A 14,985-nucleotide genomic window follows, 5' to 3' on the forward strand; every position below is an offset into this window, starting at 1 on the left:
CACTCTCTCAACCACACACCCACTCTCCCACACCCACTCTCTCAACCGCACTCTCTCCCACCCACACTCTCTCTCCCGCACCCACTCTCTCAACTGCCCACACTCTCCCACACCCACGCTCTCAACCGCACACTCTCTCTCCCACACCCTCTCTCTCAACCGCACACACTCTCTCCCATACCCACTCTCTCTCCCACCCCCACTCTCTCCCACACCCACTCTCTCAACCGCACTCTCTCTCTCTCTCTCTCACACACACACACACACACACACACTCTCTCAACTGAACACACTCCCACACATTTTTGAATCCTCAGAATCTCTTTAGTTCCTGTAGTTTTTCCTTGATGAATCAGATAAAAAGCCACAGAGGAGCAGAGTGTTTATGAATAATCCATTTTATTAAAATGTATTTAGTTTGTACTGAACAACACTGAAACTAAATGTAGATTTCTACATAAAATCTATCCGAGCGATACTCCGAGCAGGGGGTCAGAACAACTTCCTGAAAATACCAACCAGGTTTCCCCGCTGAACAAGTAAAAACCCACTGAATTTTAATTTTAATGCACAGTTTCTACATTTTCACTGAACATGAACTCAGTTTGGAACTAAATGAAAAACAGCGTAGATTAGATTCTGATCTGGAGGTAAATGATTTACGCTTGAAGTCTGGGGACAGAACAGCAAAACATGGAGGCAAAAAACAAACACTTAGATTTTTTCAAATTTACTGAAATGAAAATACTTTTTAAATACCTTTATTTAAAGATAAAAATGTGGAATGAATGTGTGACACGTGTGTGTGTGACGTGTAAAACAGTAGTGTGATCTATAGGCACCGTCCTAACCAGGCGTCTGACTCTGTAGTGACATGACATCGAGTCCAAATGAAGCGTGATGCACTTACACACCCGAGACCCGGCGTCCCGGCCCATAACGAAGACACACAGGACCGTGTAAATGTGACACAGCGGGGACTCGAGTCACAGAAAGTCTCTCTTTAAATCTGAATCCTTCAGCAGGGAGGAAATCCAGATGAAATGTACTGAACTGTAAAGTGGCGAGTCGTTTACATCCTGCGTGGAGGAAACCGGAGCAGTTAGAGTGTAAACACTGCAGCCTGGATCTGGAACATTCCACATTTCTCCTCTGTGCACAGTGTGTGTGTGTGTCTGTGTGTGTGTGTGTGGGTGTGTGGGGAGCTCCACATGAGAACACTGATCATACAAACATACAGTATGTACACGACCGATTCACACAGTCTTATCTAAACTGTGCTCAAATACACAAAGGATTTGATTTAAAAACTAAATTGACAGGGACAGGAAATGGACGTTATACGTATATCAAAAACAGAGTAGCTGAACAGTGACATGGCGCTCGTCACTAACACTCATCACCTGTGTGACGAAACGTGTGAGGAAACGTGTGAGCGGCTCACACAAAAGCACGTCAGTCTTTTTTGCTTGAAAATATTGTTGAAGTTGTGATTTTTTAAAACACGTTGGCTTCGTGTGACTGAAGAACGTCGCTGGTTGTGATTCTCCACCAAATTTACACATCTGCTTCAAAACATCTGCATACCGAATCCCTGTGAACGCATACCATAGAATATTACCATAAAATATTACAATAGAATATTATTGCTAAATACAGGAGCAGTTTAACTGTAAACTCACAGTGAGGAATAAACTCATTAGCTTATTGTGTAAATAAAGTATAGTATTTAATATTAAATACAGATGTTCTGCTGTTAAACCCTTCTCATCTGTAAGCTGCATATTTTCCCGGCACTAACGTTCTAATTTATAATAAACAATTTACTCACCGAATCGTCTTCTATAATCGCTGTAGAGTCAAAAAAGTCCGGTCTGAGTTCGGCTCTCTCACGTCTGTTTCTCGACGGCGGCTGAGATGAAAAGATTCATTAAAAAAAAAAAAAAGAAACCATTTCCAAATCTGCTCATAACCAAAGATCCAAAGTGATGATGTCTCAATGAATTCTCACCAGATCTATCACCATGGTGTCCTCAAACTCCTCGTTCATGTCCTCCAACTGTCCACGCGATGACATCATCACATCCTCGAAGATGGGCTCAGCGTCGTCCTCCATTAAGCCTCGTCTGAAACAAAGCAGCGGGTTTACGGGTTAAAGTGGGTCTGTGAGGAGAACACCTAGGCTGGGCTGCACACACACACACACACACACACGAAAATCCAACAGCACTCACACTTGCTGCCGTACGCCTCCACTCCGTGCCTTCATGTAGTTCATTCCTCCTCTCTCTTTCCTGTTCACCTCCTCCATTTTCTGCTGGTCCAGCCATGACATCTGCATCTGTTGACTGACACACACAGACATAGACACACAGACACACACACAGATGAGTGAACCATAATCCTTTAATAATTAATAAATAGTGTGTGTGTTTAGAGCAGGTGTGTACTTGTGAATGTAGTCGGGTTCAGAGCCGGGCTCAGAAGAGTCCTGGTCAGGGACGTGTTCTGCTGCTTGGCGTGGGTTTTCCCTCAGCACCGTGGAGGTAAGCTGTGGCGTCTGCAGACCTCCAGGAGTCTGAATGGTGTCGTTACGCATCACCCACGAGCCGTCCACACTCTCTTCTGCTGCTACACACACACACACACACACACAATAATATATACGTTATACATAATAAATATAAGCATCAGCAGTGTTTTTCTCAGACGGAGTAGTTCAGTACTGGTAAAGGGGATAAAGCTGGACGCTGAATGCTGAACTGTATAAAGTACTGAATTGTTTGAATGTCTTGTTTTACGCAGTGGATGAGGCGCAGGCGAATCAGTGGAGGAGGCGCAGGTGTATTTTAAGAGCTTATTACAATGGAAAAAAAGTACAGGACTGCACTCGTGAACATCCTCGTAAATCATTACGTGCTGAATTTTGCATGTTTATACAAAAAACAACAATTTAAAATAAAAAAATAAAACAAAATATTCTAATCTTATTTAAGGGCACCTGGTTAAACATTAGAGGCAGATCTTACCCAGTGCACCTTTAACAGTTATTATAAAGTGATAAGTGACAGATTTTCACTTCTCTGTGGTTTATATGATGCAGTGTTCATTATAACATGAAAGTGTAATAAATATAAATATTCTGATTAGTGTGTAATAGATGAGCAGTGTGGTGAAGGACCGGTACAGCCCGGACACACAGTGTGCTCTCACCATCGGCGCGTTTCTTGTGTAGCGGCGGTCTGCCCCTCTTGCTGCGTATGGTGCTGGCTCTGCTGGTGGTGCTGCCCGTGGTCACAGACATGCGGTCCTCATCACCTCCTGTCAGCAAGGAGTTCCTGTAGGCGATCAGCGGCAACCACACGTCCTCCCTCCGCTCCATCATATACTCCGTCATGAACTTCTCCAGGTACGAGTGGCTGTGACAGACAAGAGGACGGTGAGTGCTCACACACTCACACACACAGACCAGTCTCCTAATCACCGTTGTTCAGACTTACACAGTCTTTTTATCCTGACGGAGGAGTTTAGAAGAGAACTCGCACAACACTTCCAGGAAAGCCAGGTTGGGTGGAGGATACTCTGCTCCTTTAGGGTTCGGAAACTTGAACGCAAAGTCAATCCCGTCCCTGAAAACATGACACACACACACACACACACACACACACACACACACACACACACACACACACACTCCTTAGGACGCAGCTGGATATTTAGAAGAGTTGTTAAAAAGAAAGGTGTTGTGATGAAACAGAAGAGCTCACTTGTGCAAAGTCGCTACAGCCTCTCTGGTTTTGATTTGGTCCAGTCCAAAAGTCAGAGCGAAACGGCGAGCCAGCTCTTTAATGCCACTCACATGGGACGAGGTTCGGTCCAAATTTGGCCCCTGATCCTGTACCAGCTCGTTAAAGAGCTGAGAGAAGACGAGAGAAGGCACAGAAAGAAACATTAGGACAAAAGATGCACACTAAAGGTAATGGGTCTGCATTTATATATAGCACCTTCTAACCTCAGTGGCTCTACAAAGTGCTTTACACTGTTTCTCATTCACACATTCAGCTGCCCCACTGCCACGGGTTCATTACCGAGTTACCCTACTGATATGGGGAGACGGGGTAAAAATATCACCTTGTGGTTGACACCTGACACTTTTCTAACACACCTACTGTTTTTTAATACTAAAAAAAAACATTAAAAAAAAAACTGCACATTAACACTGAATAAGTAGAAATCTCACATCTAAAAAGAAGCTGTTAAAGGAAAGTAAACTGTAATGAATAACTCACCTGCTGTAAACTGAGTATGAGAGTTTTGGCACACTGGATCTTATCCGTCTGTCTGGTCTTACTCAGAGTCTCCTTGATGATGTCACCATAATCATTATAGTACTGAAGAAGAAAAGTCAACCAGACTGATAAATAATCTCAGTACTCAATATACATCTTAAAACCCATAAACAGCAGGAGTTCCTGTACCTTCATATAGTGTTTAAAGATGTCTGCTGCTGCGGGCATGTCCACGATGTCGTAAATGATCAGCTTACTGAAAGCAGCCAGCAGATTCCTCCTCTTGTGTAAAGCCTCGATTTTATTTGCTTCATCTTCCTCATCACCCTCTAACACACACACACACACACAATTAAAGGCTGTGATAAGCACGTAATAAACACAGAGTGTGTGTTTAAAATACTGAGTGACAGGGTGGTGTAATGAGGCAGAGTTACTGCTACCACCACCTATAACAGCACATCCCCAAGTGTTTTATTCCTCTTACACCCCAGTGTGCATTAGTGTCTATTAGTAGTGTGTGTGTGCGCATGATTGAGGAGGTCAGGGAGAAGAGGACAGGACACACACCCATGCTCTGGTTCTCATCATCCTGGTCAATAAAGACGTGATCGAGGACGAAGCTCAGCAGCTCACTCTGCAGCGTGTTGTCGGGATTAAACACCAGCGGCTGCAGGGCCTCTCTGCTCCCCGTGGTCAGCTGGTGACTGAAGATCATCAGCAGGTCACACAGCAACATGAATGCCTGTGAACACACACACAACCAGACCCTGTGAACGAGCGGTTACTATAGAAACCATAATGTATTAGAACGAGTGCATGAATATAAACCTGCGCTACTGTCAGAGACGCTGTTATAGAGAACTAATCAACACATTCTTTAAAACATTTAACCTCCTGAGCTTCTCTCACCTGTTCTTTAACAGGAGTGTTCACATTGGACAGGCACTGCTGGCACACCGCCAAGAACGACTTCACCACTCTTCTCAGAGCGAGAAGGTCATCCTGAGAAAGAGAACATGCGTGCACACATACACACACACAGTTCTGGGTACTGTATCTTAGTTAGTCATAGTTATATTTACATAGCGCTTTTCTAGACTCTCAAAGCGCTTTACATAGTTTGCGTGGGTGGGGTTGGATCTCCTCAACCACCACTAGTGTGTAGTTTCCAACTGGATGATGTGACTGCAGCCATAGTGCTCCAGAACTCCCACCACACACCAACTATTAGTGGAGAGGAGAGAGTGATGTAGCCAATTCAGTGATGGTGATTAATAGGGGATGATGGAGAAGGGGGATTTGCCAATAGGGGGATTTGGGCAGGACCCTGGGGTTATACCCCTATTCTTTACCATAAGTGTCCTGGGATTTTTAATGACCACAGAGAGTCAGGACCTCGGTTTAACGTCTCATCCAAAAGACGGTGCTGTTTTTACAGTATAGTGTCCCTGTCACTATACTGGGGCATTAGACCCCACACAGACCACAGGGTGAGTGCCCCCTGCTGGCCTCACTAATACCACTTCCAGCAGCAACCTTAGTCTCTGTCTTAAACACATCAATAATATCAGAGTTACTCAATAGGATGGATGTACCTTGGATGGAGAACCCTCAGTGATGCGCACCAGCTGCCACAGGATGGAGTAATGAGAACACTGAAGAGCCTGCACTGCAATCTGAACACACAGCACAGAACAGAACAGAACCTAGATAACTACATCGGTACCTCATCATTTGTAGCAGCAGAAGTAATCATGCACACGGTCTCGTACCTGCTCCGGCATCGAGCCCTGCTCTATCCCCATCTTCAGCAACCGGTAGCAGTTTTTAAACAAGTCCCATTTGGTCAGGTCGTGAGCGCTGAGCAGGATGTGATGAAGGAAAGGAGGATCAGTGCACACACAGTCAGTTTACAGATAAAACATCACTAAATGAAGGAAAACATTTAAAAGAATGTCTTACTTATGGAAAGCAGTGAGTTTCTTCAGGGATGAGAGAACATTGTAGATATCATCATCATCAGCTTCATCGCCCTGAAAAACAACCATAAAGTTTAACTTCAGTGTGCAATAATCAGTACACACACACACACACACACACACACACACACACACACACACACACACACACACACACACACACACACACACACACACACACACACACACACACACACACACACACACACACACACACACACACACACACACACACACACACACACACACACACACACACACACACACACACACACACACACACACACACACACACACACACACACACACGGTTTCACCAGACTGTAGCTCACTAACAAATCTCACGCTCTCACGTTTACTATCTACATCACTGAGGGAGCGGTACTGTAACCAAGAACCGGTTCCGCAGTATACTAAGAGAACCGAACAGTGCAATGTGGGCAAAGCTATAAACAGTGCAGATAGAACTCTTTTATAATCTGTACTTTTCTGCAGGATTATGGAAGACATCACAATTTTTATCACCAAATATAATGTTTCGGGGGCGCACGGTGGCTTAGTGGTTAGCACGTTCTCCAGGGTCCGGGGTTCGATTCCCGCCAGGGCCATGCGTGTGCGGAGTTTGCATGTTCTCCCCGTTCTGCGGGGGTTTCCTCCGGGTACTCCGGTTTCCTCCCCAGTCCAAAGACATGCATGGTAGGCTGACTGGCGTGTCTAAAGTGTCCGTAGTGTATGAATGGGTGTGTGAGTGTGTATGTGAGTGTGCCCTGCGATGGACTGGCACCCTGTCCAGGGTGTACCCCGCCTTGTGCCCAATGCTCCCTGGGATAGGCTCCAGGTTCCCCCGCGATCCTGAAGAAGGAGTAAGCGGTAGAAGATGGATGGTGTTTCGGATTAAACTATCCCCCCCCCAGTAGGATTTCCTGTCGCTGATGATGTAGAGCAGGGGTGTCAAACTCATTTTCACCTCGATGGGCCACATTAACAGTATGAATGTAACAAAATGCAATCTAATTTAAAAAATAAATAAATTACACCTTATTATATTGTTAAATAACTGTTAAATAGCAGTTGATAATATGGATAATAATATCATCCAGCTCCAGAACCTTTCCACACAGAGCTTCTTGATGGATGATGCAGTGATATGTTATCAGGGGCGTGTGACAGTTACTTTTTTGCAATTTCTCCTTCATTAGTCCAACCAAGCCTGTTTTTCCTCCACACATCGCAGGTGCACCATCTGTAGTTAGTCCCACCAACTTTTCCCACGGCAATTTATTTTTACGTACAGACTTCTCCACTGCATCAAAAATGTCCCAGCCTGTTGTGGTCCCATGCATGGCAGCGACATCCAAGAGCTCCTCAGTGACACAGAGGTCCGGCTTCACGCCTCTAATAAAAATGGATAGATGTGCTGTATCCATGTTGTCTGTGCTTTCATCCACAGCTAATGAAAAAGCTAGATAGCTGCGTGTCTCTTCGGCCAGCTGTGTTACTAAATTTCCTTTGTGGAGATTTCTCAATTCCAAATTGCCTTGACGGGACTTTGCGGCAGATGTAGTTTATGTGGCCCTCAGTATGATTTTTTTCCTCCTTCGATTCGAGAAATAATCAGATTGAAGCTCACAGCGTCATCTATCGCCGTGATCGGGTTATTATTGGAGTGAATGGACGGCTGGAGCGTCTGCTCTGAGCGTCTCTTACCGCCACAGACGGGTTTACATTGGAGTCAATTGAGAACCCAGAGCGTTTCATACAGATGTGGAAGGGTCCCTTTTGCGTCAGTATCAGACGCCTAGGGGCGTGACAACTCGCCGGTATTTTGCGAGTGTGGAATGAGAACAGCAAAAACGTATGTTAAGACAATCATGCACCTATCACGTTCTCGCGGGCCAGATAAAATGACGTGGCCTTGAGTTTGACACATGTGATGTAGAGGAACGTGAGCTCACCTCCTGCAGCAGGTCCTCCACGGAGTGGTTGAAGCGGTCGGAGAGCTCGTCGATGAGCTGGCTGCGGGCGATGTCCACACGGTTCATGATGGTGTACTCCTCACTGCACAGGATGCTGTAGGTCTTACTGCACGCCTCCAAAACCTCCGTCTCAGTGTGCTTCTCCACCACCAGCTTGATCTGCTTCAGCAGGGCGTCCAGATGCTGAGTCACACACACACACACAGTTTATTTAACACAACATGTTTGAAATAGCTTTGTACACACTATTCCACAAACCTAAGCACAAAGTCTATCAGTCCACACTATTCCCTGTAAAAGTCACATGATCTCCGTGTCTCAAACAGTAACATGCATTAATTAGGATACCCTGTATTCACTTGACACTTGCTTATTTCAGTGCATTGTGTGATTTAGTATGGAATTGTGGTCAACACCTGCTCTGAAGTAATGCTTAAAATGAATACTAAATCACTGCGATGCACCTCCATGCTGTAATATATCGCAAGCTTCTCATCCCAAATTCGACCGCGTGCTGCACTACACACATCGGCCGAGTCACTAGGTCGATTAATCAGCATGCACGTATGATGGAAGATATTTTTAGAATCAGAAACACGCAGGTACTCGATACCCGAAAGAAACTGGGCAAAACACATCCATCGTATAACTCTCCTGCTGTAGGTAAATAAAGAGGCTGGTGACGTGGTGTAAGGACAGAACACCACGGCTCCCTGCTGAACAACTCGCTGACTACATTACACACTCTGTTAGAAGAGGATAATAATCACATACTGATTCATGTCCCTTAGTCTGTATTAATGCACTTAACTAGCTCACCATACGTTATTGGTTTAGATTAGCTACCACACGTGTCAGTTACGTGTCCAGGTTTCCTGGAGCTTCCACTTCCTCAGTGGGCTAACAAATACATTTCGCATCTCATTTACTCAGTACGCAGTGCAATATCATCTGTGTACTGCATGTCTATGCTTTTGAGACTATAAAACAATAAAAAAAAAATAACTCGATGTACAATGAACAGCATGTGGTTTAAAGCATGTGGTCACTCCTCCCTCTGCTCCATACAGCACAAACTCTGTAAATGAAACCATATACAAAACCTTTTCCATTCGGCCAGAGCTGTACACCTCCAGGTCAAAATATTGAGGGATCTGCAGGAGGTTAGCCACTTTCTCAGCGTCCGCCTGATACTGCACAGAGCCAGAGACCAGAAACCAACATGAACAGAGCTGGAACATTCTCCATATGCAGAATATTTAGAGCTAGGATCGACTGTAGATATGCCATTCAAAAAAATATTGGCACCCTGGTATTAGAATACTGTGTCTTGGTAAAGCTAAATATGATTATTTAATGCACTTAATAATTAAATAGTAGTAGTAATAACATTTAAATGACCTAAAAACGATTAAGAAATAATCATGACAATAATTATATATAATAAATAAATATACACGGTACATACATATAAGAATAACTACATATGAAAAAAAGGTGTTATAGCACAGATGTGATTAAATTAAAGTGTGTGTGTATATAAATAAAATATATGTGTGTGTGTGTGTGTGTGTGTGTGTGTGTGTGTGTGTATATATATACACACGGGGAAGAACCACGTGGGTGTGATGGTCAGGGGTGCACATACTTTTGGCCATATAGTGTACTAAAACATGGTAATGGTTTGCGAACAGGTATGTGATCTATGAGGACACACACCTTTGACAGGAGCATGGGCAGTGCGATGATGAAGTGCTCAGTCAGTTTGTTCTTATCATCAATCTGAGTTTTCTTTTCTTTAGCAGTGAGAACCTGAGGAGAACACAGCAGAAGACATCACATTAACATCACATGAATATCCATGGAACACAAATTCAACACATTATAAGGCCACAGCAGAAGTGCGTACCCTCTTCCCCGTTCCCCGGCCCACAGGGGGGTGAGCCTCGGCCGCCTGTCTGATGGTGCACACCATTAACTCGATCAGAGAGCTCTCGTGTCTGTCTCCCAGCACTGAAACCACACACAGCACCATGATTATAGCTGATGATAAAGTGTGTGTGTGTGTGTGTGTGTGTGTGTGTGTAGTCAGTGTTGTTACCTTCCTCTCCCTGTACAGGTTCCTCCAATAGCAGCTCGATCATACAGTCCCAGTCCTTCAGCAGCTCCTGAGAGCTGTCCCACAAACTGTCCACCAGATATGCTGCATGCTCATGAAGCTGAACACACATACACATACACACACACACACACACACACACACCTTATTGCAAAGAAAAAGTAAACTGATTAAAATTCATACTTTACCCTATATATTGTGATGTCTACTATACCCCTGCATTATTAATTTTTTTTTTTGTAATTAACACTTTTACTGATTCACAAGTTAACAAAGAGACAAACAGCATATATAATGAATCAAACTATTTTAACATAAATCCTCACTATCCCCTGCATTATTTTTTAAATTCAGAATAAACAATAGAAATAAAAAAAAAACTCCAAAAGTAATTTTAAATGTATTTTAAATAAAATCATCTAATTTAAATATAATTTACTATCTGTGATTATTTTTCAGTAAATGCACAGATAAAGTAGTTCCAGTCAGGTCTTCACCGCATTACAATTCCATGTCACTCCACCAAGTGAAAGGAAAAGTTATCCTGCTGTCCACTGCAGCACACACACCACTAAAAACAAACAACATGACCGAAAACTTGGAGGAGTGGAGGCTTGAGCCATTGATATGCAGTTATTAGAGAGAGATAGAGAGAGAGAGAGAGCACGTGTGATTGCAGTAACGAGACAGAACAAGCATCAATAATTATTTAATGTTATTTATTTATTTGTTGTATTTTCTGCAGTAATGAAAACAAAAAACCCTGTGAACAAGTAGGCCTGGATATATATTTATTTATATATTATCAGCAGGAAACAAAAGAAAACCCCTGAACTCACTCTCTATAGTAACTGCACATCAGTGGCTCTGTTACAGATCTAAAATGGCGGTTTGGGATTAGCAGCGGAGGCTTGAGATGGGACGCGTAATAAATTAATTCCACACACAAGGGCATTTTAAGGACAAAAACCTGACAAATGTCTTGAAATAAAAGATCTGAACAATGTCCTGAGAGATGGAAACTGTGGTATAACTAACTCCAGCCTGTTCAATTATTAGGAAATAATGTATTATGTTCTAATAATTCAACACTCTATATATATATATATATATATATATATATATATAGAGAGAGAGAGAGAGAGAGAGAGATAGATTAGTTCCGGATCACTGATCTGTTTAGTTGAGTGGCGTTTCGGCAGTGTTTATATTTCCTATAACCGTACCGGGACGATTCACCGTGTGCATCACTCCGCTCGTCTGTCTTCTCCACATCAAATTCCACTACCTAGTTCAAAGCGGTTACTACAGTACTTTTTTTTTAACGGAGCAAAAATAAACAGAACATGTGACCATATTGTGCCTGAAATGTCACTTACTCAAACTGAAGCAATATGAGCATACGGATATCGAGTATATCTGCACTCCTGCTCCTGTGGTGATGGTATGAGCGTGTAACACCTTTAACCCTACACTGATATACACACACACACAGACACGATCGCTAGTTTCTTGTGGTGATTAAATGACTACGCAGGAGTGAAACTGCCGTGTAAATGTGTTTTGAATGTAAAAGTAGAAAACAACTGGAGGCGTAACACAGTTAACAGGTCACTTCTCTCACCTCACTCTCGAGGAAGAACAGCACCAGCATTCTGATGAGGTTGCCATTGGGGCTGTTCCTACCGCGGCGTTTAGCCAGAGCCTCCTCCGCCTGAGGGTCATGTCGACTGAACAGCCTGCAGGTAAATAACAAACAAACGGCGTCCATCACTGACTGTACAGCTGCTGAACCTATCTGTGGTGTCTGTGTGAACATCACTGTATGAAGCAAAACTAGAACTAGAACAGACATAAAGCCACATGTTTACTGACTTCCTGTGGAGGAATTCTCCTGCTGCCACGGCAACGGGCCGATGAGCGGAGTAGACCAGGTGATAAACATTCTCACAGTCTTCATTGGAGAGCGCGTCCTCACTGCCACTGCAACACACACGCGCACACACACAGATGCACCAATGAATGCATTTGTTTTAAACACAACAGTCAGTGAGAGTGAGAGATAAAAATAAATAAAACTGACTGCAGGATCAGAGTGACGAGCCGAATCGCCTCCACCGCTACATCGTACTCTTTATCTAGAGTCATGGACACGATACGGTCCTGAAAGGAAAGAAAAATAAAACCATGTAAATTCTTCAAGTGGCCAGTTTGTGTGTAATGATTACAGGCGTGTAAAGGTGATGCGTATAATGATTACAGGCGTGTAAAGGTGATGCGTGTAATGATTACAGGCGTGTAAAGGTGATGCGTGTAATGATTACAGGCGTGTAAAGGTGATGCGTATAATGATTATAGGCGTGTAAAGGTCATGCGTGTAATGATTACAGGCGTGTAAAGGTGATGCGTGTAATGATTACAGGCGTGTAAAGGTGATGCATGTAATGATTACAGGCGTGTAAAGGTGATGCGTGTAATAATTACAGGCGTGTAAAGGTGATGCGTGTAATGATTACAGGCGTGTAAAGGTGATGCGTGTAATGATTACAGGCGTGTAAATGTGATGTGTGTAATGATTATAGGTGTGTAAAGGTGATGCGTGTAATGATTACAGGTGTGTATAGGTGATGTGTGTAATGATTACAGACATGTAAAGGTGATGTGTGTAAAGGTGATGTGTGTAATGATTACAGGCATGTAAAGGTGATGTGTGTAAAGGTGATCTGTGCAAAGGTAATGTGTGTAATGATTACAGGCATGTAAAGGTGATGTGTGTAAAGGTGATATGTGTAATGATTACAGGCATGTAAAGGTGATGTGTGTAAAGGTGATGTGTGTAATGATTACAGGTGTGTAAAAGTGATGTAAGTCTGACCTTAAAGCGATTAGTGAAGAGTTCCAGTTTGGGGAAAAGGCCTCGGTTTGTGTAGAGGGTCTGCAGTGCTTTGAGACACTTGAGTCGGACTTCTCCTTGCTGTAAGGGCAGAAAGGTTTTACACACTTACATTCTCACACACACACACACACACACACACACACACACACACACACACACACACACCTACCTCAGGGGTTTCACATTCATCTTGTATACGAGTCTTTATGTGCACTCACCCGGTCGTGTAATGTCCAGCCCACGTACTTCAGATAGCTGTCATTGAGAAAGGCGTCGCTGTACAGCTTCATCCACACACCGATCTCCTCGATGCAAATAGCTCTGATCTCAGCAATCGCATCTCTAAAATAAAGTGATATAATCCCTTGTAGTGTCATTTAAAAATTAGGAGATAATAACCAATAGTAAGTATTACCTCTGAATCTGACACACACCTGTAGCGATGAACGAAAATTCCTTTGAAGATGGAGTTCATCATGTTCTCGATCTCATCTTGATTCTCTTGCAGCTAGAAGATGTTTTAAACGAGTTAAACACACTCTCTGATTAAACGCAGGTTTATAAAGGTGATGATGATGACGGTACCTCCTTCCTCTTTTCCAGCAGCAGCTCCAGCTTGTCTGTGGCCCTTTTCCCAGCGACCTTGTTCCTCTCTGCCTCGTACTGTCTCTGTGTGTTGTCCTGGTTGATGCTGAGGTTCAGAGCCACGTTCACCAGCGCTGTCATCAGCTTCATCGCTGTGGAGGAAAGAAACTTGGCTGAGTAACATCACACAGTGCTTAGGGCTATTTACAATACTGAGCTACAGCTGCGTGAGTATCTCCTACAGAACACACACACCACATCCCTTTCTTTTCCTGTGTGTGGATATTATTCTATTCATAATTTTCATATTTCCACACTGTTTAAAAATGACTTTTTTTTAAATACTTCTTTGTTCCATGTTCACAATTTTTATTTAATTTGCCCCATTCTGATTTCTTCTGTTTGTTTATATCTCACACTAAATAGTTTTAGATCTTCAAACGAAATACAACATAAAACAAAGGCAACCTGACTAAACACACAATACAGTTTTATTATTTTATTTATATTGAAGCAAAAATAAAGTTATCCAACACCTATCACCCATATGAAAAACTAATTGCCCCCTTAAACTTAAAATCTGACTGTGCCACATTTAACAGCAACGATTGCAACCAAACGCTTCTGATAACTGGAGATCAGTCTCTCACGTACTTCTAGGACTAGGACCTACTCGTAATCTTTGGATCATTGTCTCGCTGAATAATCCAGTTGCGCTTGAGTTTCAAATTACAGACTGAACACCGGACATTCTCCTTTAGGATTTTCTGGTAGAGAGCAGAATTCATGTTTCCCTCAATTACTGCAAGTTTCCCAGGCCCTGAAGCAGCAGAGCATCCCCACACCATCACACTTCCTCCACCATGCTTCACCATAGGTATGATGTTTACGTCAGATGTAACTCATCAGTCCACAGAACATTCTCCCAATAGGTTTGAGGATCATCAAGGTGTGTTTTGGTGAAATTCAGATGAGTCTTAAATGTTCTTCTGGGTTAGCAGTGGATTTCACCTCGCCACTCTTCCATGGAGCCATTTTTGCCCAGTGTCTTTCTGATAGTGGAGTCATGAACAGTGACCTTTATTGATGCAAGAGAAGCCTGTAGGTCCTTTGATGTTGTCCTTGGCGCTTTTGTGAC

At 43.2% G+C, this 14,985-nt stretch overlaps 1 protein-coding gene across 3 annotated transcripts in view; it reads right to left on the bottom strand.

The window, feature by feature from the left end:
* Positions 1 to 747: 747 nt before the first annotated feature.
* stag1b (stromal antigen 1b) overlaps positions 748 to 14,985 on the bottom strand; it is a 33,070-nt gene continuing 18,832 nt past the window's right edge. For 2 of the 3 annotated variants that reach the window (XM_053611276.1, XM_053611275.1), the window contains exons 8-34: positions 13,848 to 13,999; positions 13,697 to 13,770; positions 13,481 to 13,604; positions 13,242 to 13,340; positions 12,450 to 12,529; positions 12,242 to 12,349; positions 11,991 to 12,105; positions 10,349 to 10,466; positions 10,157 to 10,260; positions 9,967 to 10,059; positions 9,351 to 9,440; positions 8,227 to 8,430; positions 6,255 to 6,325; positions 6,065 to 6,152; positions 5,888 to 5,968; positions 5,202 to 5,294; positions 4,860 to 5,034; positions 4,479 to 4,618; positions 4,290 to 4,391; positions 3,768 to 3,916; positions 3,501 to 3,629; positions 3,214 to 3,419; positions 2,451 to 2,631; positions 2,235 to 2,348; positions 2,012 to 2,126; positions 1,832 to 1,912; positions 748 to 1,594 (exon numbers count right to left, since the gene is read on the bottom strand). In XM_053611276.1, coding sequence (XP_053467251.1) covers positions 1,571 to 1,594; positions 1,832 to 1,912; positions 2,012 to 2,126; positions 2,235 to 2,348; positions 2,451 to 2,631; positions 3,214 to 3,419; positions 3,501 to 3,629; positions 3,768 to 3,916; positions 4,290 to 4,391; positions 4,479 to 4,618; positions 4,860 to 5,034; positions 5,202 to 5,294; positions 5,888 to 5,968; positions 6,065 to 6,152; positions 6,255 to 6,325; positions 8,227 to 8,430; positions 9,351 to 9,440; positions 9,967 to 10,059; positions 10,157 to 10,260; positions 10,349 to 10,466; positions 11,991 to 12,105; positions 12,242 to 12,349; positions 12,450 to 12,529; positions 13,242 to 13,340; positions 13,481 to 13,604; positions 13,697 to 13,770; positions 13,848 to 13,999 — 3,110 coding nt within the window. In that variant the 3' untranslated portion in view covers positions 748 to 1,570. The remainder of the gene's footprint in view (positions 1,595 to 1,831; positions 1,913 to 2,011; positions 2,127 to 2,234; positions 2,349 to 2,450; positions 2,632 to 3,213; positions 3,420 to 3,500; positions 3,630 to 3,767; positions 3,917 to 4,289; positions 4,392 to 4,478; positions 4,619 to 4,859; positions 5,035 to 5,201; positions 5,295 to 5,887; positions 5,969 to 6,064; positions 6,153 to 6,254; positions 6,326 to 8,226; positions 8,431 to 9,350; positions 9,441 to 9,966; positions 10,060 to 10,156; positions 10,261 to 10,348; positions 10,467 to 11,990; positions 12,106 to 12,241; positions 12,350 to 12,449; positions 12,530 to 13,241; positions 13,341 to 13,480; positions 13,605 to 13,696; positions 13,771 to 13,847; positions 14,000 to 14,985) is intronic. The other variant, XM_053611277.1, reaches the window with a different exon arrangement.

Source organism: Ictalurus furcatus, chromosome 23 (assembly GCF_023375685.1).
Source record: "Ictalurus furcatus strain D&B chromosome 23, Billie_1.0, whole genome shotgun sequence".
Taxonomy (NCBI): Eukaryota; Metazoa; Chordata; class Actinopteri; order Siluriformes; family Ictaluridae; genus Ictalurus; species Ictalurus furcatus.